Consider the following 25,363-nt stretch of genomic DNA (forward strand, 5'->3'; position numbering starts at 1 on the left):
GGCTCTGGCAGTGAATAGCAAAACGTTATCAGGAAGCATTCAGCAACGTACACAGCTGGTTGCATAGTAACGGCGTTCAGCGTCACCGGGCTGAATCTATTCTGTAGTTAGTCCCTCTATTGGCATATCAATTATGTCCAAACTAGAGTTATTTTTCTCGCTATGTTTGAGTTATATTTTATTTCATTCACAGCCTAAAACCTGGTGGATTTGTTGTTCAGCAGCATCTAGGAACCCTCCTATCATATCAGGAGCTGTTATACACCAGTCCCACTTCAGAGTAATGGAGGACACTTGAATCAGGTTGGTCACATTTGATTTGGTCAATGGTCAAAACACAATCTGTCCTGGAATTCACCTAACCACCATTGATAATGTAATCATTGCTGTGTGTGTATATCTATGTTGTAAGGAGGTGTCCTCTTCCACACTGTGCCAATGGACTACTCCTGGGCGGAGTGAGTAATTCCATGCTGGCACGTGTCCCTTGTGATTTAGCTGTGTATCAGGATCTCTGATTGGCTATGTTGAATTGTGTATTTACTGGTGGCTTCCATGACTGTATGGTGAATGTCTTTCCCTCTCTCCCTCAGTGATATAGGAGCTGGGTTGAATATACATTGCATTTGGAAAGTATTCAGACTCCTTCACTCTTTCCACATTTTGTTACATCACAGGCTTATTCTAAAATTGATTAAATATTTTTCCCCCTCATCAATCTACTCACAAAAAAACAGGTTTAGACATTTTTCCAAATGTATAAAAAAAGTGATCACATTGACATAAGTATTCAGACCTTTTACTCAGTACTTTGTTGTAGTAAATTTGGCAGCGATTACAGCTTTGAGTCTTCTTGGGTATGACGCAACAAGCTTGCACACCTGTATTTGGGGAGTTTCTCCCATTCTTCTCTGCAGATCCTCTCAAGCTCTGTCAGGTTGGATGGGGAGCATCGCTGCACAGCTATTTTCAGGTCCCTAGAGATATTCGATAGGGTTCAAGTCCGGGCTCTGACTGGGCCACATTCAGAAACTTGTCCCAAGCCACTCCCGTGTTGTCTTGGCTGTGTGCTTAGGGTCGTTGTCCTGTTGGAAGGTGAACTTTCTCCCCCAGTCTGAGGTCATGAGTGCTTTGGAGCAGGTTTTAATTCAGGATCTCTGTACTTAGCTCCATTCATCTTTCCCTCAATCCTGACTAGTCTCCCAGTCCCCGTCCCTGAAAAACATCCCCACAGCATGATGCTGCCACCATGATGGTATTGGCCAGGTGATGAATGGTGCCTGGTTTTCTCCAGACGTGACGCTTGACATTCAGGCCAAAGAGTTCAATCTTGGTTTCATCAGACGAGAGAATCTTGTTTCTCATGGTCTGAGTCCTTTAGGTGTCTTTTGGAAAACTCCAAGCGGGCTGTCGTGTTCCTTTTTACTAAGCAGTGGCTTCCGTCTGGCCACTCTACCATAAAGGTCTGATTGGTGGAGTGCTGCAGAGATGGCTGTCCTTCTGGAAGGCCCCCCATCTCCACAGAGGAACTTTTGAGCTCTGTCAGAGTGACCCACGGGTTCTTGGTCATCTCCCTGACCAAGGCGCTTCTCCCCCGATTGCTCAGTTTGGCGGCCAGCTCTAGGAAGAGTCTCGGTGGTTCCACCAAGTGCTCTGACATCCACTTTCAACTGTGGGACCTTGTATAGACAGGTGTGTGTGCCTTTCCAAATCATGTCCAATCAATTGAATTTACTACAGGTGTACTCCAATCAAGTTGTAGAAACATCTCAAGGTTGATAAATGGAAACAAGGATGCATAGTCTCATAGCAAAGGGTCTGAATACTTTTTCTTTTCCATTTGCAAAGCTTTCTAAAAACTTGTTAGCTTTGTCATTATGGGATATTGTGTGTAGATTGATGACAAACATTTTTTTAATTAATCAATTTTAGAATACGGCTATAACGTAACAACAATGTGGAGAAAGTGAAGGGGTCTGAATACTTTCTGAATGCCATGAAGAAGCCGAAGTCGGCTCCTTCATGACCAGTATTTGTGACGAGGGGCCTGGAGATGTTCTACGCTGCCATGCCCATCAGGTGTTGGCAAACACCTCCGAAGGGACAAAAGGGGATTACTAATAAGACGGTACATCACAAGTGTTTAGTAATCTCACCCTTTTTAATATGTGTGCCACTCATCAACTCTTCCTCGTTTTTTGTTGTTGTTTTGTTTTTACAGATGGGCAGAAGAGATGCTTTTGGAATCCTCTGACCAAAGACAGGTTGCTACTGCTGTGTGAATTAGGAGAGATCTTGCACTCAGCATTAAAATTATACTAGTACTTTTTAAAATCTTTTGTTGTTACTGTTACACTTGAAAGATATCAAAACACTTTGTTTAGAATATCTACTGAAGTTCAGCAATTGCACTCTTCTCATATTCCTTTGTAGGCTACTGGCCAATGCAAAGCAGCCTCCTGGAGTGGTATGGGAAGAGTGCCATCCTCCTACATCTCACATCTGTCTGTACTTATTGAACTCTGCCTGCTGGACCCATGGGTTGAGGCAGACTCTTGTCATATCCAGGATGGAGTGTCATGCACTCCACCCCTCCTTCCACCTGACTGCACCTGTCCTTAACGTAATACATTACATAGATGGAAGGGACTTCATCACCCACTGGAGACTTGGACTGTGTTCCCCAGAACGATCGGATCAACCTTACTCCTCGGCCAGAGCGTCCAGTGTGCGCTCCGAGAGCGAAACGCTCTGAATTTACTAACGGACAATCTAACGACACTCACAAATGCACTCTGAGCACACTCCGGCACGACAGAGTGAATTTACGAACACGCCCTTAAAGACAGAATCACCCAAAATGACACTTAAAAAAAATAAATAATAATAATAATAATTTTTAGACATATTATTTAAAACAATATACTCTACAAGTACATCACATCCAGAGTGGCCTCCCTGGTACGTTTGAAAATATGATTTTCTACATTGAAATTAACATTACAATGTCATGAACCAGTCCAAGCCCTCCTTTTAATTAAGATTACACATTCAGCAAATCACCAGCAGAAAGAGTTCCCTTTGAATCCATTTTCCCATTCACTCTGGTGGCGGTGCTCATACAATTGATTATTACTGCTGCACAATGATTAATTTATCATGTAGCAGTGAACCCACTCTGTAAATGTGATGTACTTGTAGAGTATATTGCTTTAAACAATATGTCTAAAAATGATCAAAATCTAAACGGGTAGTTTTGAGATTCATATTTTGCAATGTTGAACAAATGAATGTGAAATATTTTTATTTCATAATCTAGACACTCCATATATTAAAGCAAACTATAAGGAGTGTAATGACACCAAGATGTTGTCTGTATCATGTACAGTTCACAACTCATAGGGTCTTATAGGAGGCAAGAATAAATCTAAAAAGATATTGGTATAATACCCATCATATAGAAGTAAACTTCGGAGTCATGCAATATGTTGTGTGGTCTCCCGCTACGACTCAGTGAAAGCTTGCAGTTTTAGGATACAGATGAAATAAGTTATGACGAACTCACAGGAGGTTGGTGGCACTTTTAACGGGCTCGTGAAAATAGCAGGAGAGGAATGGGATCAAATGCATGGTTACCATGTGTTTGATGCCATTCCATTTGCTCCGTTCCAGCCATTATTATGAGCCGTCCTCCCCTCAGCAGCCTGCACTGGATGAACTTCACAGGGTGGTGAAAGCACCCGGTGATGAACTTGATGCACCTTTTCAATAAATATCAAGGGTTTTATTCTGGTGACATGATCATGATGCTTGGCTGCCATTTGACCAGTGGAGGCTGGTGGGAGGAGTTATAGGAGTGGCTCATTGTAATGACTGGACTGGAATTGATGAAACTGAGTCAAACATGGTTCAAATATGTTAGATACCATTCCATTTATGCCATGACAATGAGCCCATCCTCCTATAGGTCCTCCCACCAGCCTCCACTGCATTTGACAAATAAAAATAATTTAGCTCAAACTTTTTATAATCCCATGAATGTAGCCTACCCGCACTTCCTGCGAGCTGTTGGCTAGAGCGCATGTGCCAAGACCAGAGTGGGCACATTTTGCTATATAACACAACAGGTTTTGTGACAAAACAATCAGTAGAGTTGAAAATGCGATGGAAACCAATTTAACTTGTATTTTTTTGTTCAGTACATGGGAATTTTAACCGCAAAAGTTATTTGTCAGTTTGAAGGAAACATCTCATGTGAAAATGCCCATAATGTTTTTATTCAATTTTTAATATTTGCATGAAAAGCTGTCGCCATTTGGATGGAAACCTGACTATTGATTGTCGAGCCTCCCTAGTTAAGCATGGGCGTTTCCATCTAAAGGACCCATGAGCTCCAACATGTAAACTTCATAAGAGCATGTCAAAGGAAAGCTAAGAGTTTTTTTTTTCAAACTTTTTTTATTAATGCATATATACAGTTGAAGTCGGAAGTTTACATGCACTTAGGTTGGAGTCATTAAAACTAATTTTTCAACCACTCCACATATTTCTTGTGAACAAACTATAGTTTTGGCAAGTCGGTTAGGACATGACACAAGTCATTTTTCCAACAATTGTTTACAGACCGACTATTTCACTTAATTCACTGTATCACAATTCAGGTGGGTCAGAAGTTTACATGCACTAAGTTGACTGTGCCTTTAAACAGCTCGGAAAATTACAGAAAATGATGTCATGGCTTTAGAAGCTTCTGATAGGCTAATTGACATCATTTGAGTCAATTGGAGGTGTACCTGTGGATGTATTTTTCAAGGCTTACCTTCAAACTCAGTGCCTCTTTGCTTGACATCATGGGAAAATCAAAAGAAATCAGCCAAGACTTCAGGAAAAAAAATGGTATACCTCCGCAAGTCTGGTTCATCCTTGGGAGCAATTTCCAAACGCCTGAAGGTACCACGTTCATCTGTACAAACAATAGCACGCAAGTATAAACACCATGGGACCACGCAGCCGTCATACCGCTCAGGAAGGAGACGCTTTCTGTCTCCTAGAGATGAACGTACTTTGGTGCAAAAAGTTCAAATCAATCACAGAACAATAGCAAAGGACTTTGTGAAGATGCTGGAGGAAACGGGTACAAAAGTATCTGTAGCCACAGTAATTACGAGTCCTAGATCGACAACCTGAAAGGCCGCTCAGCAAGGAAGAAGCCACTGCTCCAAAACCGCCATTAAAAAAGCCAGACCACGGTGTGCAACTTCACATGGGGACGAAGATCGTACTTTTTGGAGAAATGTCCTCTGGACTGATGAAACAAATATAGAACTGTTTGGCCATAACGACCATTGTTATGTTTGGAGGTAAAAGGGGGAGGCTTGCAAGCCGAAGAACACCATCCCAACCATGAAGCACGGGGGTGGCAGCATCATGTTGTGGGGGTGCTTTGCTGCAGGTGTGACTGGTGCACTTCACAAATAAGATGGCATCATGAGGAAGGAAAATTATGTGGATATATTGAAGCAACATCTCAAGATATCAGGAAGTTAAAGCTTGGTTGCATATGGGTCTTCCAAATGGACAATGACCCCAAGCATACTTCCAAAGTTGTGGCAAAATGGCTTAAGGACAACAAAGTCAAGGTATTGGAGTGGCCATCACAAAGCCCTGACCTCAATCCTATAGAAAATTGTGTAGGCAGAACTGTAAAAGGGTGTGTGAGCAAGGAGGCCTACAAACCTGACTCAGTTACCCTAGCTCTGTCAGGAGGAATGGGCCAAAATTCACCCAACTTATTGTGGAAGGCTTCCCAAAACGTTTGACCCAAGTTAAACAATTTAAAGGCAATGCTACCAAATACTAATTGAATGTAAAACTTCTGACCCACTGGGAATGTGATGAAATAAATAAAAGCTGAACAAAATTATCCTCTACTATTATTCTGACATTTCACATTTCTTAAAATAAAGTGGTTATTCTAACTGACCTAAAACAAGGAATTTTTACTCTGATTAAATGTCAGGAATTTTGAGAAATTGAGTTTAAATGTACTTGGCTGAGGTGTATGTAAACTTCAACTGTACATTTTTCAACCATTTTCCATCCTAAAAATGTGCCTTTCGTTTCCAAATACCCATATGTTTAAGATATTTTCAAATTTCTCTCTGAGGATAATGAAAGTTCACAGAAGTAACAAGTATCGGTAGACCTACCAAATAAGCTAGTGTATTTACTGATAAACGTTTGTTTATGTATTATAAAGTGATTAAAACTCGTAATTCCGTTACCAAATCGGTAACGGAATTTCCACAATTGAACTGGCTACAATTTAAAATCATAATGACTTAAATGTAATGTAATGTTAATAAAACCACCGTTGAGTCACCTGGTACTGTCTTCCTTTCCACTAGCATACTGTTATGTTCAGCTCATAACTATTTTCTTTCATCTTGTAGTCAAAGCAAGACTGAAAACTGTATGGACAACCAGACTTGCGCTGATTCTCCTTCTCGCACACCTACTACGTACCCTCTTTTCCATGTACTGTAACAAGCATCCTCACCCACTGAGCACCGACCGACACCGGACGTCCATGGACGTTGAAATTTGGTCAGTCCGCCCTGTCTGGACCAAATCTGAGTTTGGACAGCACAGTACAGTGGAGAACATTACAGTAAAGAAAAGGAGAGCATATGAGTAGAGTACACAGTATAATGTACTGTACAGAACTGTACCATGCTGTGCTGTGATGTCGTAACTTGTGAAAGAGAAATCTATGATTGGTTTGGTCCGGACCAACTGGACTAAACTTGGGGGCGGAGCTCATTAGAATAATAGCCAGTGTGTAAAATAATACCCAAGTATCCAAAAGAAGGATAATGCATATTTCTACTTTTATGTACCTATTCAGGATACATCACCATGAAGAGAATTTAGATTAATATCCATAAATATCAATTTCTGTATAGTACAGATCAGGGACCCATGATGTAATTACATTACTGGATGTAAATCCAATTCACCTACTGTAGTTCAATAACCAAGATATATATCAAACTCAAGGTGTCATGTCATAGCTGACACCCCATTCTTTCTGCAGATCTTTGAAACTTAATTCTGAGGAGATATTTAAAGGTGCAATATGCAGAAATCGCACCGCCATTTCCTGGTTGCTTAATTTCTAATATTACTCCTAATTTCAGTTTGTGACGACAAAGCAGTGTAGAGAATCACTGTACAATCTAACCCACTGTGAAATATATTTTCAATAACCAAAAGTATTGTATTTTCAGCTGTTTTTGAAGCTGGTGTGTAAAAGTCACAAAAACAAAACTTAAGAACGTAAGCATAGAAATAGCGCACATAGGACAGATCTACCGCTTCTTAGACTTGCTTTCAATGAGAATGACAGTTCTATAAGTCGCGTTGCTAGGTGCATTTGGTCAGGTCGCCCAAAAGTTACACATTGCAGCTTTAACAGAGTTTTTGGAAATGTGGTCGCATAGACGAGTTGGTTGTTTAGCAACAAAACCGACTTGTAAGCAACCAAACTCAGCAAAAAAATAAATGTCCTCTCACTGTCAACTGCGCTTATTTTTAGCAAACATAACATCTGTAAATATTTGTATGAACATAATAATCAACAACTGAGACCTAAACGGAACAAGTTCCACAGAAATGTGACTAACAGAAATGGAATGATGTGTCCCTGAACAAAGGGGTGGTCAAAAGTAACAGTCAGTATCTGGTGTGGCCACCAGCTGTATTAAGTACGGCAGTGCATCTCCTCCTCATGGACTGCATCAGATTTGCCAGTACTCGCTGTGAGATGCTTCCCCAGTCTTCCACCAAGGCACCTGCAAGTTCACAGATATTTCTGGGTGGAATGGCCCTAGCCCTCACCCTCTGATCCAACAGGTCCCAGACATGCTCAATGGGATTGAGATCTGGGCTCTTTGCAGGAAATCACGTACAGAACGAGCAGTATGGCTGGTGGCATTGTCATGCTGAAGGGTCCTGTCAGGATGAGCCTGCAGGAAGGGTACCACATGAGGGAGGAGGATGTCTTCCCTGTACCACACAGCACTGAGATTGCCTGCAATGACAACAAGCTCAGTCTGATGATGCTGTAACACCCCAGACCATGATGGATCCTCCACCTCCAAATCAATCCCGCTCCAGAGTACAGGCCTCGATGTAACGGTCATTCCTTCGAGCACAAATGCGAATCCGACCATCACCCCTGGTGAAGCAAAACCATGACTCGTCAGTGCAGAGCACTTTTTTTGCCAGTCCTGTCTGGTCCAGTGACGGTGGGTTTGTGCCCATAGGCGACATTGTTGCTGGTGATGTCTGGTGTGGACCTGCCTTACATCAGGCCTACAAGCCCTCAGTCCAGCCTCCCTCAGCCTATTGTGGATAGTCTGAGCACTGATGAAGGGATTGTGCATTCCTGGTGTAACTCGGGCAGTTGTTGCTGCCATCCTGTACCTGTTCCGCAGGTGTGATGCTTGGATGTACCGATCCTGTGCAGGTGTCGTTACAAGTGGTCTGCAACTGTGAGCACGATCAGCTGTCTTGTCTCCCTGTAGCGCTGTCTTAGGCGTCTCACAGTACGGACATTGCAATTTATTGCCCTGGCCACATCTGCAGTCCTCATGCCTCCTTGCAGCATGTCTAAGGCATGTTCACACAGATGAGCAGGGACCCTGGGCATCTTTCTTTTGGTGTTTTTCAGAGTCAGTAGAAATGCCTCTTTAGTGTCCTAAGTTTTCATAACTGTGACCTTAATTGCCTACCGTCTGTTAGTGTCTTAACGACCGTTCCACCGGTGCATGTTCATGAATTGTTTATGGTTCATTGAACAAACATGGGAAAGTGTTTAAACCCTTTACAATGAAGATCTATGAAGTTATTTGGATTTTTACGAATTATCTTTTTAAGACATGGTCCTGAAAAAGGGCAGTTTCTTTTTTTTGCTGAGTTTGTGTCAAAACAGACAGGGTTGGCTTAGATTGTTGACAACATGTAAACTATATTTAGTCTCCAATGTTTATTGGAAACAAATACATTTGCACAATTAGCACTTGTTTCTCAAATATGTCATTACAGTTGTTGGTTAGCTAGCCAATCTGAGCCATATAAGCATTGACATGAAATCAGTCAGAACACCTCAAAACAAGACATGGTAACAAGATGAAACTAGCTGAAACAAATCACTTAAGATTCTCCAAAAGGCAGTTTCTTGTCACTGTTGCTTTCTCGCCATCCAGAATCACAACAACTCAGACTTCTGCCCCATTGAAGAGTGCGCATCATTTTTTATAAAGTTGTCATCTATTAAAAAATATATATTTAAACCTTGGAGATTTTACTGTAATTCTGTTACTTAACTTTGCGTCTGCACAGGTCTACCAGGTCTACCAGCAAATCGTGAAATTTTCCGTGTAAATTGTTCAACGTTGTTCTTGTGGATAGAGTCAGTCGTGTAGTGGCGGGTATACACACTTCCTTAAGCCGAATCAATTAACAATGTTGACAGAACAGATCAGAATGTTTAGCTTAAAATGTCGAGCTATTACTTATTCAGCAATATGCACACAGCAGTAGGCCTATGCGCGAATGCTCCAAAAATGCAATTGGCAGGAAAACTCATTCTAAAATGTGCACAGCACATGCGAGCAGTTTCGTGGACAGAGATGTAAATATCTGTTAAAAATGTAGAAAGAGCGGTGATCTAATGATAGTTGTTGTATCATGGGTTGCTATGATTAGGATCAGGCCTTTTGGCTGCTAAACAATGAAAAGTTACAAGAAAAACAAACAATAGAACAGGAGAACGTATGAGGAAGTCTTTATAAAATAATTGCCCCCATGTTTCTATGGGGGGATTTTGGCGATAGACTACTGTGATCCAGGCAATATATGTCTCAGAATATGAAGTAAAACATCCAGGTTTCAAACAATTAGAGAACAAAAGAAACAGTTCTGACTCTTCTGGTAGATGGAAAGGCTTTCCCAAAAACCTCTATTTAATGTTAACTAGCTACAAAGTAGCCAATGTCTACCTGGGGAAACTCAATCTCATGCACTACATTCTTGGGTTTTCCCCAAACCCCAAAAGTGATCTCCTGATATGGTTTAAGCTAGAGGTCGACCAATTATGATCTTTCAATGCCCGATTTATTAGAGGACCAAAAAAAGCTGATGCCGATTAATCGGACGATTTTTATTTATTTATTTGTAATAATGACAATTACAACAATACTGAATGAACACTTATTTTAACTTAATATAATACATCAATAAAATAAATTTAGCCTCAAGTGAATAATGAAACCTGTTTTAAATAATGCAAAAACAAAGTGTTAGAGAAGAAAGTAAAAGTGCAATATGTGCTATGTAAGAAAGCTAACGTTTCAGTTCCTTGCTCAGAACATGAGAACATATGAAAGCTGGTGGTTCCTTTTTCACATGAGTCTTCAATATTCCCAGGTAAGAAGTTTTAGGTTGTAGTTATTATAGGACTATTTCCCTCTATACCATTTGTATTTCATTAACCTTTGACTATTGGATGTTCTTATAGGCACTTTAGTATTGCCAGTGTAACAGTATAGCTTCTGTCTCTCTCCTCGCTCGAACCAGCAACACAACGACAACAGCCACCATCGAAGCAGCGTTACCCATGCAGAGCAAGAGAAACAACCACTGCAAGGCTCAGAGCGAGTGACGTTTGAAACGCTATTAGCGCGCACTAACTAGTTAGCCATTGCGTTGAACTAGTTAACTATAAGGTTGCAAGATTGGTTCCACCGAGCTGACAAGGTGAAAATCTGTCTTTCCGCCCCTGAACAACGCAGTTAACCCACCGTTCCTAGGGTGTCATTGAAAATAAGAATGTGTTCTTAACTGACTTGCCTAGTTAAATAAAGGTGTATATAAAAAAAATATATATATTTTTAAATTGGCAAATCTGCGCCCAAAAATAATCGGCCATTCCGATTAATCGGTCGACCTCATTTAAGCATTATGGAATTGGAACACCCAATTTTGTTGTTTGTCTATTCAAGCTTGACTTTGAGAGAGAGAAACCTGACTATTTCTGACTCAGTTGACAGCCTCATTTATTTGTTTCAATAGTAGTCCTACTATTAGACTACTAGCACAGTACAGCTTGGGTCTCCTGACTGTGAAAGACCAATATGGGATTTATCATTTTAGGTCATTCGGAATTTGTCACTTTCTCATAGAATTCGTCAGACAGGGTGCCATCACTGGCCGGGCCATAGAGTTCACCCACTTCTCCAGACACCATTGCATAGAGTTGTATGGTTTGTTAAACTTTGAAATCAATGTTGTTGTTTTTCATACATTTTTATTTTGGCACACATTTTAAAGTGAAACGTCAAAGGATTATTCCGTTACCATGGAATTGCTTGCATGCAAATGTTTCCTCTAGTCCTAATTTGTAGATCATTATACAGGTTACCCATTAGATTTCCCCGTATAGGCTCTGTGTTGCGGGACTAGTTTACCAGTCAGTGTTCCCAATACAAAACCAGAAGCACAGACACCCACATTTACCAGTATATCCACCTTTTCATCAGACACCTAGTAATCCAAAAGATCTCGAGGCAAAGGGAGTCAGGGAACGTTTGCTGTGAAGCTGCTCACTGGCTGCTTCCTTCTGCACCTGGGTAAATATATTGCTTCCTGGCTCCTAACCTTTTTCTAGGGGCCCTAAGGATTCAACTGCACAGGTTACAAGCTTGGAATGGTTGATTAGGCATGGAAACATGTGTTATTTTGTTCCTAAGGACTCATTTCCCTGGCGTTGCAGTCTACAACACAAATATATATAGTACAGTCGTCTCACAATTGTAATATGCTAGTAGTTGCGGCCACGTTTAACAAGTCACTCAGACCCAAAGGCACTCGGTGTATGTTTTGAGAGATTGTTTTTCCTGCCGAGTCAAACCTGACACGCCTGGACACTCAAACTTTTAAAAGCCATGAGGCTCTCGGGGCATAGTCGTGTGTGCATGGGTTTCTCTTGCACTCTCTCTCTCTCTCTATCCATCCATCCCTTTGCCCCTGCAGCCTTTCTGCTGAGCAGTGATCTACTGTATAAAGAGCATTGACCAGTGCTAGTTTAGTCAGCAGTATTAAACCTCTGTCCTCCCCAGGGCAAGGGCCAGGCTCAGAGCCTCTGCACCAGAGGAAGACAGGAAGGTCAAGGAGGAGGAGGATTTTTGGAAAAACTTGTTTTACTTAAATAAAGGAGCTGCACTTTGACCCCCCCCCCCTTCCAGGGTTTATATTACAGACTGACTATACGACATGGTTTCAGTAGATCTCCAGGAAGAAGGTTGGGCAGCCCTGCTCTAAGTCAAGGTCCCAGGCACCTTATTGTTCCTGCCCTCACCTAGCTGGCACACCTGATTCAACTAGTCAAGCCCTTGATTTAACCTAGTTGATTATTAGTCAAATCAGTCATGTTTGCACTTGGCTAGAGCAAAAATGTACTATTTCCCCTAGACGTTAGTGTTGGGACCTAGCCTAAGCCTACAGTTCATTTGGAAAGTATTCATACCCCTTCCCTTTTCCACATTTTGTTACGTTACAGCCTTATTCTAAAATGGATTACATTTATAAAAAATAATAATCTACACACACTCGTAATGACAAAGCGAAAAACAGGTTTTTATAAATATTTGCAATTGTATTATAACATTTTAAAACAGATATACCTTATTCTCATAAGTATTCAGACCCTTTGCTATGAGACTTGAAATTGAACTCCTGTGCATCCTGTTTCCATTGATCATCTTTGATGTTTCTACAGCTTGATTGGAGTCCACCTGTGGGAAATTCAATTGATTGGACATGGTTTGGAAAGGTACACACCTGTCTATATAAGGTCCCACAGTTGACAGTACATGTCAGAGCAAAGGTTGAAGGAATTGTCCATAGAGCTCCCCGACAGGATTGTGTTGAGGCACAGATCTGGGGAAGGGTACCAAAAAATGTCTGCAGCATTGAAGATCCCCCAAGAACACAGTGGCCTCCATCATTCTTAAATGGAAGAAGTTTGGAACCACCAAGACTCTTCCTAGAGGTGGCTGCCCGGACAAACTGAGCAATCAGGGGAGAAGAACCCGAGGGTCACTGACAGAGCTCAAGAGTTCCTCTGGAGATGGAAGAACCTTCTAGAAGTACAATCATCACTGCAGCTCTCCACCAATCAGGCCTTTATGGTAGTGGCCAGAAGGAAGCCACTCCTCAGTAAAAAGGAACACGACAGCCCGCTTGGTCTCTCAGACTTTGAGAAACATTATTCTCTGGTCTGATGAATCCAAGATTGAACTCTTTGGCCTGAATGCCAAGTGTCACGTCTGGAGGAAACCTGGCACCACCCCTACGGTGAAGCATGGTGGTGGCAGCAACATGCTGTGGGGATGTTTTTCAGGGGCGGGGACTGGGAGACTAGTCAGGATTGAGGGAAAGATGAATGGAGCAAAGTACATACAGTGCCTTGCGAAAGTATTCGGCCCCCTTGAACTTTGCGACCTTTTGCCACATTTCAGGCTTCAAACATAAAGATATAAATTGGATATTTCAAACTTTTTTAACAAATCAAAAACTGAAAAATTGGGCGTGCAAAACTATTCAGCCCCCTTAAGTTAATACTTTGTAGCGCCACCTTTTGCTGCGATTTAAAGCTGTAAGTTGCTTGGGGTATGTCTCTATCAGTTTTGCACATCGAGAGACTGAAATTTTTTCCCATTCCTCCTTGCAAAACAGCTCGAGCTCAGTGAGGTTGGATGGAGAGCATTTGTGAACAGCAGTTTTCAGTTCTTTCCACAGATTCTCGATTGGATTCAGGTCTGGACTTTGACTTGGCCATTCTAACACCTGGATATGTTTATTTTTGAACCATTCCATTGTAGATTTTGCTTTATGTTTTGGATCATTGTCTTGTTGGAAGACAAATCTCCGTCCCAGTCTCAGGTCTTTTGCAGACTCCATCAGGTTTTCTTCCAGAATGGTCCTGTATTTGGCTCCATCCATCTTCCCATCAATTTTAACCATATTCCCTGTCCCTGCTGAAGAAAAGCAGGCCCAAACCATGATGCTGCCACCACCATGTTTGACAGTGGGGATGGTGTGTTCAGAGTGATGAGCTGTGTTGCTTTTACGCCAAACATAACGTTTTGCATTGTTGCCAAAAAGTTCAATTTTGGTTTCATCTGACCAGAGCACCTTCTTCCACATGTTTGGTGTGTCTCCCAGGTGGCTTGTGGCAAACTTTAAACAACACTTTTTATGGATATCTTTAAGAAATGGCTTTCTTCTTGCCACTCTTCCATAAAGGCCAGATTTGTGCAATATACGACTGATTGTTGTCCTATGGACAGAGTCTCCCACCTCAGCTGTAGATCTCTGCAGTTCATCCAGAGTGATCATGGGCCTCTGATCAGAGATGCAGCCAAGTCTTCTCCTTGTATGAGCTGAATGTTTAGAGGGACGGCCAGGTCTTGGTAGATTTGCAGTGGTCTGATACTCCTTCCATTTCAATATTATCGCTTGCACAGTGCTCCTTGGGATGTTTAAAGCTTGGGAAATATTTTTGTATCCAAATCCGGCTTTAAACTTCTTCACAACAGTATCTCGGACCTTCCTGGTGTGTTCCTTGTTCTTCATGATGCTCTCTGCGCTTTTAACGGACCTCTGAGACTATCACAGTGCAGGTGCATTTATACGGAGACTTGATTACACACAGGTGGATTGTATTTATCATCATTAGTCATTTAGGTCAACATTGGATCATTCAGAGATCCTCACTGAACTTCTGGAGAGAGTTTGCTGCACTGAAAGTAAAGGGGCTGAATAATTTTGCACGCCCAATTTTTCAGTTTTTGATTTGTTAAAAAAGTTTGAAATATCCAATAAATGTCGTTCCACTTCATGATTGTGTCCCACTTGTTGTTGATTCTTCACAAAAAAATACAGTTTTATATCTTTATGTTTGAAGCCTGAAATGTGGCAAAAGGTCGCAAAGTTCAAGGGGGCCGAATACTTTCGCAAGGCACTGTAGATCCTTAATTAAAACCTGCTCCAAAGCACTCATGACCTCAGACTGGGGGAGAAGGTTCACCTTCCAACAGGACAACGACCATAAGCACACAGCCAAGACAATGCAGCAGTGGCTTCAGGACATATTCAGGACACATTCTGAAAATATCTGTGCAGCGACGCTCCCATTCCTACCTGACAGAGCTTGAGAGGATCTGCAGAGAAGAGTGTAGAAACTCCCCAAATACAGGTGTGCCAAGCTTGTAGCATCATACCAAAGAAGATTCTAGGCTGTATCACTGCCAAGGTGCTTCAACAAAGTCTTGAGTGAAAGGTCTGAATACTTATGGAAATGTCACATTATAAAAAATGTCTAATTGTGTTTTTGCTTTGTCATTATGGGGTATTGCAGCATACCACCCTGCATTCCACTGCTGGCTTGCTTCTGAAGCTAAGCAGGGATGGTCCTGGTCGGTCCCTGGATGGGAGACCAGAGGCTGCTGGAAAGTGTGTTGGAAGGTCAGTAGGAGGCACCCTCATCTAAAACAATTATCCCAATGCCCCAGGGCAGTGATTGGGGACATTGCCCTGTGTAGGGTGCTGTCTTTTGAATGGGACGTTAAACAGGTGTCCTGACTCTCTGTGGTCACTAAAGATCACATGGCACTCATCATAAGAGTAGGGGTGTTAACCCCGGTGTCCTGGCTAAATTCCCAAATTGGGCGTCATATCATCATGGCCACCTAATCATCCCCAGTTTACAATTGGCTCATTCATCTCCTCACCCTGTAACTATTCCCCAGGTTGTTGCTGAGAATGTGTTCTCAGTCAACTTAGTGGGTGAAATGTAGATTGAGGGGGGACAAATACAACCATATTTTTAGAATAAGCCTGTAATGTAACAAAATGTGGAAAAAGGGAAGGGGTCTGACTACTCTCCGACTGCACTGTACAGTTTGAGAGGGAGATAAGAGAAGCAGAGAGGGGGAGGTATGCCTCATATATTCCAGAGAGCTTTTTTCTTTTTAAGGACGGCAGATTTGGAATCATATTGTGGAATGTGTCCAGCAGCCTTCATGTGACCACATCAGGACAATGTAGAGGAGAATGTAGTGTGAAATGAAGATCACGAGCTGTTAATGTCTCCTTCCTCTGACTCTGATTCCTCTGATTTAGCCAATGTCTCAAAGGAAGCATCCCAAATGGCACCCTATTTGCTATAAAGTACACTACTTTTGACCAGGGCCTGTAGGGCTTTTTTTTGTTTGTATTATTATTATTTTTTAAATAGTCTGCTCTGTGCAGACTGGCTTTTGATACGGTACTGTCTATGTGAAGTAGGCTAGGTGTTGTTGCATTGTTTTAAGGCTCTACATAATAATAACATATAGGCTATATGCCCTCTTGTTTTCAGTTGATGATATCACTAGTGTGCTTTGTGCAATATGCATTCTGACTATGGTACCTCCTTCTCCACCAGCCTTCAGTCACTAGGTCTAGAGAGTGTGTGTGTGTGTGTGTGCCCTCTACTCTTTTTGACCCTGTCTGCCTGTTTTTTGTTGTTGTACTGTACTGGTCTCTTTGTATATGTGTGTCCTGGCTGTGTGTGTATGTACAGTACTGTATGTAAGTTTGTCTGAGGGCTGATGTCTGTCTGTGTGGTATCCTATACACTGTCCTATGACTCATCCCCGCCCTCTTCAAAGGGAAAATATGGAGGTTGGCCGCTTAGGATGGAACATTTTCTTGGCGTTTTTCCCAAGTCGCACTCTCTGTTAACCCCTCCTCCCTCCCTTTCTCCTCTCAATCTTTCAACTCTCTCTCTCATGCATGTGTTCTCTGTCAGCTCTTTCTCTCTCGCACACACATGAGGTCTGCTCTCTCTCTATTTCCATCTCTCTCACCCTCCCCCCTTTCGCACTATCTATCTAAGTCTATCCATATGTCCCATCCCTTTCCACATCTATCCCTCTCTTCTCTCTCTCTCTCTCTCTCTCTTCTCTCTCTCCTACCTCTCATGTCCTTTTCCTCATTCTCCCCGTCTCTCCCTCTCTCCCTCTAAAAGCCCTCTAAGAGGTTGATAGAATAATCCATTTCATATCTGGGCTGCAGCTGCTGAGCCAGTCTTCTCTAAGCATGCCGCTGATGAGGAGATAAGGTGTGTGCGGCACAGTGCGGTTCTTCGGGAATTTCCATTTGTGTGTACTTCTCTGTAAGCTGGGTGATGTTTTTGTGTGATTCTGAGTGCATACGTGTCCCAGCGTAATCTTTTGTAAGAGCTGCCATGGTCTCCCTCATAACAATGGGTTAGGTCATAGACATAAGCAGTGTTATGCAATTCTATTTGATCTGTGCCAGTGTCTAAGGGGCTCGAGGTTGTTCTCTGGACAGATCTCTCCATCCGTCCCTATATGTCCCATCTAAACTCATCTCCTTCTCCCTCCTCTTCATCCGTCCGTCTGATCTGAACTCTCGCTCTCCCTCCGTTTAAACCCTTCTCCCTCCATCCATTCCTCTTAAAACTTTCGTCTCTCACGCCATCTCTCTCTCTCTCCCTCTCTTCATCCATCCCATCTAACCGTTCCCCTCTCTCTCGCTCCATGTCAACTCCTCTCTCTCTCTCTCTCCCTCTCTCTCTTCTCTCTGTCCAGGATGTCTCAGTTCACCGATGAGCCTCGCTTCACCATCGAGCAGATTGACCTGCTCCAACGGCTGAGGAGGACGGGGATGACCAAGCCAGAGATCCTCCACGCCCTGGATACCCTGGACAGACTGGACCGCCAGCACGGACACAAGTTTGGACGCCGCCCCCAGACGCAGCCCCAGCCTGTCGGTCAGGGACCGACGTCCAATAGCAATGCTAATATGACGTCGTCATCCTCGTCCAATAATGTTGTGGCGTCCTCGTCGACGTCCACGGCCGCCACACAGACTGGTTACCAGGCGAATGGGAGTGGCGGGAGTGGTCTGTCGCCGTCACCTAGCAACAACTATGATATGTCGCCGCCCCCTCCGGCGGTTGTATCTGCCCCTGTTGCTTTGGCAGCGGTGGCTCAGAACGGGTGTGGTGGGGTTGGTGGTGGCGGAGAGATTGTTGCCATGACGAACGGAAAGCTGTCTCCACCACGGTTTCCTATCAGTGTTAGTGCGGTTAGTGGTGGCGTGACGGGGAGAGGCTACGGGTTTGAGGCCAGCGAGGAGGAACTCGACGTGGACGACAAAGTGGAGCAACTCATGAGGTGAGGAGGAGTAACCGGAGTCTTACGCCTCGTTCACGTGCTTGTCGGAAATAGGAAACTCATTGAACTCGAGTTTCTCACTTGAAAGTACCAGAATCAACCAATAGGAAGCTCTACGCAAATAACTTGTGTTCATGTGAACTTGGAAGTCCCGAGTGTCGCATAGCACATGAACACAGCATTATCTGAATAGATTTAGATGGTAGTCAATAGGCACAAAATGGGAACCAAACTAATGACCCTTTGTACTACCTGAACATGTCGTTTTTGAATGGGTTTGTTCTGAGCTAGACCCCCCCCCCTCCCCCCCCACTCCAGGCCTGAGTCAAGTGACATCTGTCTATAAACACAGACACCATAATCAGACACACCGTGATGAAGCAGGCTGATGCTTTTCACATTAAGAAATTAGACTAGAATGGGATTTACTTAAAAATAACTTTAATAAATACAGACTTGAAACAGGCAGAGTTAAAATGGCTAAAGACAAAGGGAGAGGTGTCAAAGATGCAAACACTCCTCACATCCTCCTCGCTTACACTGAAAACCAGGTGCCTCTCCTGCACCTTTGACCACCTGCACACAATTAGCAGGCCAAATTGGTGGGAGGCCAGTCAGTTATCAGTTAACCAATGCTTGTCCAAAAACACATGAACACACAATAGGTTATTAAATGGACAGTTTGGGTTGAAGTGGTTGGAAAGATATCAACTATGAATTGAATAATGGGATATATGCAGGTAACGTTATTATCTGGTTTGATACATAAAATATGGGCTCTCTCTCTATCTATATATCTATATATATCTATATATATATATATCTATATATATCTATATATATATATATATCACACACACGTGTCCTGTCAACCCTGCAGCTGCTCTTTTGTAGTGTGTGCCCAGTGATAAAGGCAGTATTGATTAGATGGAGTGATGAAAATGAAATGGAGGGAGAGAAAAGTAGCAGTGGATTTCTGGCAGCTCAGTGCTGCCTGATTCTCCCTCACGTTCTCCATGAAGGGGAATCAATATAAATGTAAATGAGAAGGCAGTGTATCGACAGAAAGACTGTGTGTGTGTGTCTCCAGTGTTCAGCAGGCGCTCCATCACATCTATCAGAACTGCTCTCTCTCGCTCGCTCTCTCTCCTTCTCTCTCTCTCTCATATTCTCTCTCTCTCATATTCACTCTTTCTGTCTCTCTCTCTCATATTCACTCTTTCTGTCTGACAATCACACATGCAGCGGCACTTGGTCACACACAGACACATTTTCTCTGCCATCACCCATATTCTCCTTGCTTTTCCTCAACCTCATATTGGGCTTCCGAGTGGCGCAGCAAGAGGCGTCACTACAGTCCCTGGTTCAAATCCAGGCTGTATCACATCCGGCTGTGATTGGGAGTCCCATAGGGCGGCGCACAATTGGCCCAGCGTCGTCCGGGTTTGGCCGGGGTAGGCCGTCATTGTAAATAAGAATTAGTTCTTAACTGACTTGCCTAGTTAAATAAAAAATAAAATAAATATTTCCCTTTTGATTGGCTCTTTGCTTCCTCTCCAACGCCATTGTACTTGCTGATCATATCTCCCTCTATCCATGGCTTATCTTCTTACACTCTTCCTCTCCGTTTTTCTCACTTGTTCCACAGACATCTCTCACTTCTTCACTCGTCCTCTCTCTTTTCCTTGAACCGTCCTCTCGTTCGATCTTCCGAGCAAAAGGGAACAATGCTCTTTGTTTTCTCTCTTTCCTCCCTCCCTCACACTCACCACCTCTCGCTCCTCCCTCCCTCACTCACCACCTCTCCCCCTCTCTCTCCCTCCAGAAGGGACAGTGCCATAATCAAGGAGGAGATCAAGGTGTTCCTGGGGAACAGGCGCATCTCTCAGGCCGTGGTGGCTCAGGTCACAGGTCAGTATGCCCCCTTGTGGCTAACAGAGCACACTACACGTGGCACTTGACTGTGGGAGTGGAACTGTGGTCACTAGTGTTTGTGTGGATGTAATGAGAAACCGCAAGTACTTCATCCACTGTATATATGCAGTGGCAAGTTAATGAATCCCTCTCTCTGGGCCATCCTCTCTCTCTCTCTCTCTTTGTCGGTCTCTCTCTCTCTTACTTCCTCCCTCCATTTTCTCTCCCTTGCTCCCTCTCTCTCCAGGTATCAGTCAGAGTCGTATCTCCCACTGGCTGCTCCAGCAGGGCTCGGACCTCAGTGAACAGAAGAAGAGGGCCTTCTACCGCTGGTACCAGTTGGAGAAGACCACCCCCGGTAATGCCAACCACCACCACCCCCATGCCCAGCCCCCCACCCGGTCCTACCATGCCCCCCACCTCCTCCACCCCCTGGCAGACCCCCTTCTGTGCCCCCCCGACCCCCCCACCCTCAGCCTCCTCCCATCTGTGCAGTCCCTCTTCAGTTGTTCCACTCGTTCCATCCACTATTAGAGGACTCTCTAAGACCCTGTCCAAACTAGAGGGGTTATATGATGAGAGCTGATGGGTGAATCTATGAACTATTTGTTGATATTCTCAGGCTAGAAAATAGTGATGGCCCTTCCAAATCCACCCTATGTATCCTTGAACTGTTGTTGTGGCCCAATGCAATCCACTTTTCTAGGGGGCACTCATGCCAAATCTGAGTGTGTTTATTTGTAGTCACTTCATGTGACTACACTACCCACATGCCGTCTTGTGCCCCCTCAGTTTCAATGGGGATACAGTGCTTTGCAAAGGTATTCAGACCCCTTGGATTTCTTTGCATTTTATTGTGTTACAAAGTGGGAGTAACATTTGATTTAATTGTTCGTTTTTTTTGTCAACAATAATAAAAAATGAGAACTACAATATAGTCGTTGCATAAGTATTCAGGCCCTTTGTTTGGACAAGCCTAAATTAATGACTTAAATGACAGAAGAATACAAATATACAGAATACAAATATTTCAAAGCAACAAGGCACTAAAGTAATACTGCAAAAGAAAAACATGGAAATGGAAAACAGTTTTTTGCCTAAATGCACAACCTTATGTTTGGGGCAAATCCAACACCACATCACTGAGCAACTCCCTCCTTATTTTCAAGCATGGTGGTTGGTGGCGGCATCATGGTTTGGGTGTGTTTCACATCGGCAAATACTGAAGTTTTTCAGGGTAAAAGAAAAAAACTGGGATGGAGCTTCGTACAGGCAAACTCCTCGAGGAAAACCTGCTTCAGTCTCTGAGAGGAATTCACATTTTCAGCAGGACAATAAGTCAAATCTACACTGGAGTTGCTTACCAAGAAGACCGGGAGTGTTCCTGAGTGGCCAAGTTACAGTTTTGACCTAAATCTGCGGGAAAGACTTGACAAATGCTTTCTAGCCATTATCCCCAACGTCTTGACAGAGCTCGAAGAATTATGACAACACTAATGGGATAAAATAGCCAAATCCAGGTGTGTAAAGCTCTTTGAGAATTACCCAAAAGACCCAATGGCAATAATCGCCGTGAAATCAGTTTCTAACATGTATTGACTCCGGGTGCTGAATACTTATGCAACGACTATATGAGTTATTTAATTTCGATCCATCTTTAACATGTCATTGACATTAGAGTATTTTGTGGTTGTTGACAGAAAATTGCAACTGAACTCCAGCTTAATCCCACTTTAACACAAACATGTGAAGAAATCCTAAGGGTATGAATGCTTTTTCAAGGCACTGTCGCTACTCTGCAGACACACCCCATGCAGTATTGAAGCCTCTCCCCCAAAATGTTCCATTCACAGTACTTGTCCCGTCCAATTCTCTGAGCTGTTACGTCCCATTTCAATCCCACCCCTGCAACCTGTTTCTGCCCCTACAACCCCATTGTCTGTCTATGACTCCTTCCTGTGTCCAGATGTTTCACTTCCCATTTTCTGTATCCCTCCCTACCCTCTGGGCACAGCAGCCAATAAGCTATCACAGCAGCAAATATTCAAATACTCATTATTGGCTGGTGTATAATGAGTAGTAGTAGTACTTGTAGTTGCTACGACGTCGCTAAGACAATTGAGTGGAAATGTAAAGTGCTTTAAGTATAAACCTCATTTAATATGTTATGATGATGACTATAGCTAGGCCTTAAAGAGTACTGGTGTGTGACTGTATAACCATGGTGACAAAACTGATTTTTTAAATAAAAAGCAAACTTGTGAAATCACACCGGCCTCACCTCTCTGTCTGTGTGGAGGGGAGGGTGTAGTGATGAGCCCTGGTGGACTGTGTATGTCACAGCACCTATAGACGACTGCTGTATTAGCTGCATACGGCAGGGCAACTCCCATCCGGGCCTCCAGCTCTGCAGTACTGCCGGTAAAGTGTTCTTTATTTTAGGGTCTCAGTCGGGGTCACTGTTGAGAGGTTAGAATAATAGAACACACAAGGTGCAATTTCAAAATTTGGTTGTGCATCAGCAGTTACTCAATTAGCCCATGTCAGCTAAATGTTTTTAGATTGGCAAATTAGTCGAGCGCTCAGGTAAACTTAAGCATTGTCGAATTACCGACCGGGATGGGGCCCAGTGATCATCTGTTTATCATATTAAAAACCACAAAAATGTGCCTCCACCATATGGCAAAATGTGTAAAACTGCAATTTTATAGTTTTCTTTTTGTGGCCCCATCAAAGTTGCCCATCCGTGATCTAGACAGCAGATTTCAACATTTTATTTTAGTTCCAATCAAAAGCATGTATAGGTAGGTGTGAGTCAAATAGAATTGAGTCAGAAAAAGACGTAGGTTCTAGTCCCGGGAAGCACAAGTAGCATCTAGGATGTTAGTCTTTTAAAACATCCATTGACTGTTTCAAGGTGTTCCTGAGTTTCAACATCTTCATATGGACACAGTCCCAATCCACCTCTCCCTACATCTCTACATTTTATCATCAGAATGCTGTATGTGTGTTACAGCTACAGGCCGTATATAAGGGTTACAGCCGTCATTGTTTATTAGGATAGTGCTTTTGATCTATGCCGAAAACACTACCGCTCTTTGTATAGATGAGTCCTAATTTCCATACATGCACACCACACAATATAATACTTAATTCTAAGAAATTAGGAGCTGAATCCTTTTTCTAAAATGCACTCCATCAACAACCAAAGGAGAGCGCACTCCAAATAGTAGATGTCTGATGCTCACTTGATACAATCTTGGTTACGTGAGGGTTGTCTCCATGGTGACATCACGGTTGTGTCTACAGGTGCCACTCTGACGATGCGGCCCGCCCCCATGTCTCTGGAGGATGTGGTTGAGTGGCGGCAGACTCCGCCCCCTATAAGCTCCACCCCCGGGAGCTTCCGTCTGCGCCGAGGCAGTCGGTTCACCTGGAGGAAAGAATGTCTGGCTGTGATGGAGAGGTGAGGAGGAGAAAGGGAAGTGATGGAGGGAGGGAGGGAGATTTGGTGAGTTGTTATAATCTGGGGAAAGCAGCAGATTTGCCGTTAGATTTGGAGGAATGTGAATGTTGCCTAATAAATGATGTGGTTATTTGTGTTGTTTTCCAGTTACTTCAATGACAACCAGTACCCTGATGAAGCTAAGAGAGAGGAGATCGCTAACGCCTGCAACGCTGTCATCCAGAAACCAGGTGAGAACCAGCAGGAGGAAAACATGGAAAAACGAAAGCGGTACAAACTGATGTTGAATATTAATTATTATTAGGACACTTGAATATGGTGCGTCTGTGTGTGTGTGTGTGTGTGCAGGGAAGAAGCTGTCTGATCTGGAGAAAGTCACGTCTCTGAAGGTCTACAACTGGTTTGCCAACCGCCGCAAGGAGATCAAGAGACGCGCCAACATAGGTAACGTTTACGACCCCTCGGAGGGGGGGTCGAGTGAGTGTGTATGTATGAGAGTGTGTGTGCGTACGGCTCAGATATGTTATGGAGAAGTTTTTATTTTTTCGAAGAAGAAGCAGCAATCCTGGAGAGTCATGGGATCGACGTCCAGAGTCCTGGAGGACACTCCAACGGCGATGACATTGAGGGGAATGACTTCCCTGACCAGGTAACCACCCCTAACAAGATGGAATGGTCCAGTTCTCTGCAAATCGTGTATCTGACAGCCAAGACATTCTACCTTTTTATAGGGGTGCTCTATCATACACATGAGAGAGATCATCCCTGAGAATGTGAAATGGTTTAGCCGACATCCACAGCGGTCGTTTTTGCGGTGTCAGAGGTGGAAATGCGTTAGACTGGTCAAATCCACTAGCGACTCTTGGCACTATACTTAAAGCAGACATTGTCATTGACTGCACGCATTAAGAAAAATCCCAGTTCGAACATTAGAATATGAGATGTAATCTACACCTAGATTAGGCTGATAGAAATCCTCATTTTTGTTGAATCATTTTCAATTTGAGTGTCATTATTTCTCTATATAGGATAGACCTACTCGTTCTGAACTTCTAACGTGAGTGGGACGGGTGTGGCTTCGTGACAATGATCAAGAGTAGCTGCGCACCAATTAGACAGCTCCAAAGCAGTTACACCTTCGAAATCGCCAAAACATCAGCTATGCGGGTGTCGGCTATCGCCAGTTCACGCTTGATCTGATTTAAATCTAGGCCCTAGGCTCATCCAGTTTGGATCTTGTAGTCAAGACCATTCTGCGTTCATACGGGTGGTTTCACATATTGCCTCTTGTTTTGCTGCAGGGCTGTGAAGTCCCTCTGTTTGAGAAGAGAGCTGTTACCAGACCCTTCAGTCGACTAGACCTGTCCTCACCCACACAGGTATGTATACTGCTATGAGACGTTGTATTGCATAACCATACCGTACTCCATATTTGGTATAGAACTTTTTCTCTATACCAAATCTGTGAGATGGGTAGCTAACCAAGAAGTAGGGGGAAAGAACGCCTTATAATGTTCATGTAACTGTCCATGCTAACCAGTTGACGTCCGTCACCGAACAAGGGTGCATCTCAGTAAGTCTGAAGCGGATTCTCCATCTGAAAACACAGGATAGGGGAATGCAACATCGTAGACTTTGACCTATCCATTTCTTTCAGGTCAGTGTGTAGGTC

The 25,363-nt window shown here is 43.3% G+C and overlaps 1 protein-coding gene across 4 annotated transcripts in view; it reads left to right on the forward strand.

Moving 5' to 3' along the window:
- The window catches only part of LOC135526043 (homeobox-containing protein 1-like), a 35,396-nt gene that overhangs the window by 3,349 nt on the left and 6,684 nt on the right, over positions 1–25,363 (forward strand). For 2 of the 4 annotated variants that reach the window (XM_064954075.1, XM_064954077.1), the window contains exons 2-9: positions 17,724–18,311; positions 20,137–20,222; positions 20,473–20,583; positions 23,535–23,691; positions 23,839–23,921; positions 24,040–24,135; positions 24,243–24,340; positions 24,993–25,070. In XM_064954075.1, coding sequence (XP_064810147.1) covers positions 17,725–18,311; positions 20,137–20,222; positions 20,473–20,583; positions 23,535–23,691; positions 23,839–23,921; positions 24,040–24,135; positions 24,243–24,340; positions 24,993–25,070 — 1,296 coding nt within the window. In that variant the 5' untranslated portion in view covers position 17,724. The remainder of the gene's footprint in view (positions 1–17,723; positions 18,312–20,136; positions 20,223–20,472; positions 20,584–23,534; positions 23,692–23,838; positions 23,922–24,039; positions 24,136–24,242; positions 24,341–24,992; positions 25,071–25,363) is intronic. The other 2 variants (XM_064954076.1, XM_064954078.1) reach the window with 1 other exon arrangement.

Source organism: Oncorhynchus masou, chromosome 32 (genome assembly GCF_036934945.1).
Source record: "Oncorhynchus masou masou isolate Uvic2021 chromosome 32, UVic_Omas_1.1, whole genome shotgun sequence".
In the NCBI taxonomy this organism is placed as follows: Eukaryota; Metazoa; Chordata; class Actinopteri; order Salmoniformes; family Salmonidae; genus Oncorhynchus; species Oncorhynchus masou.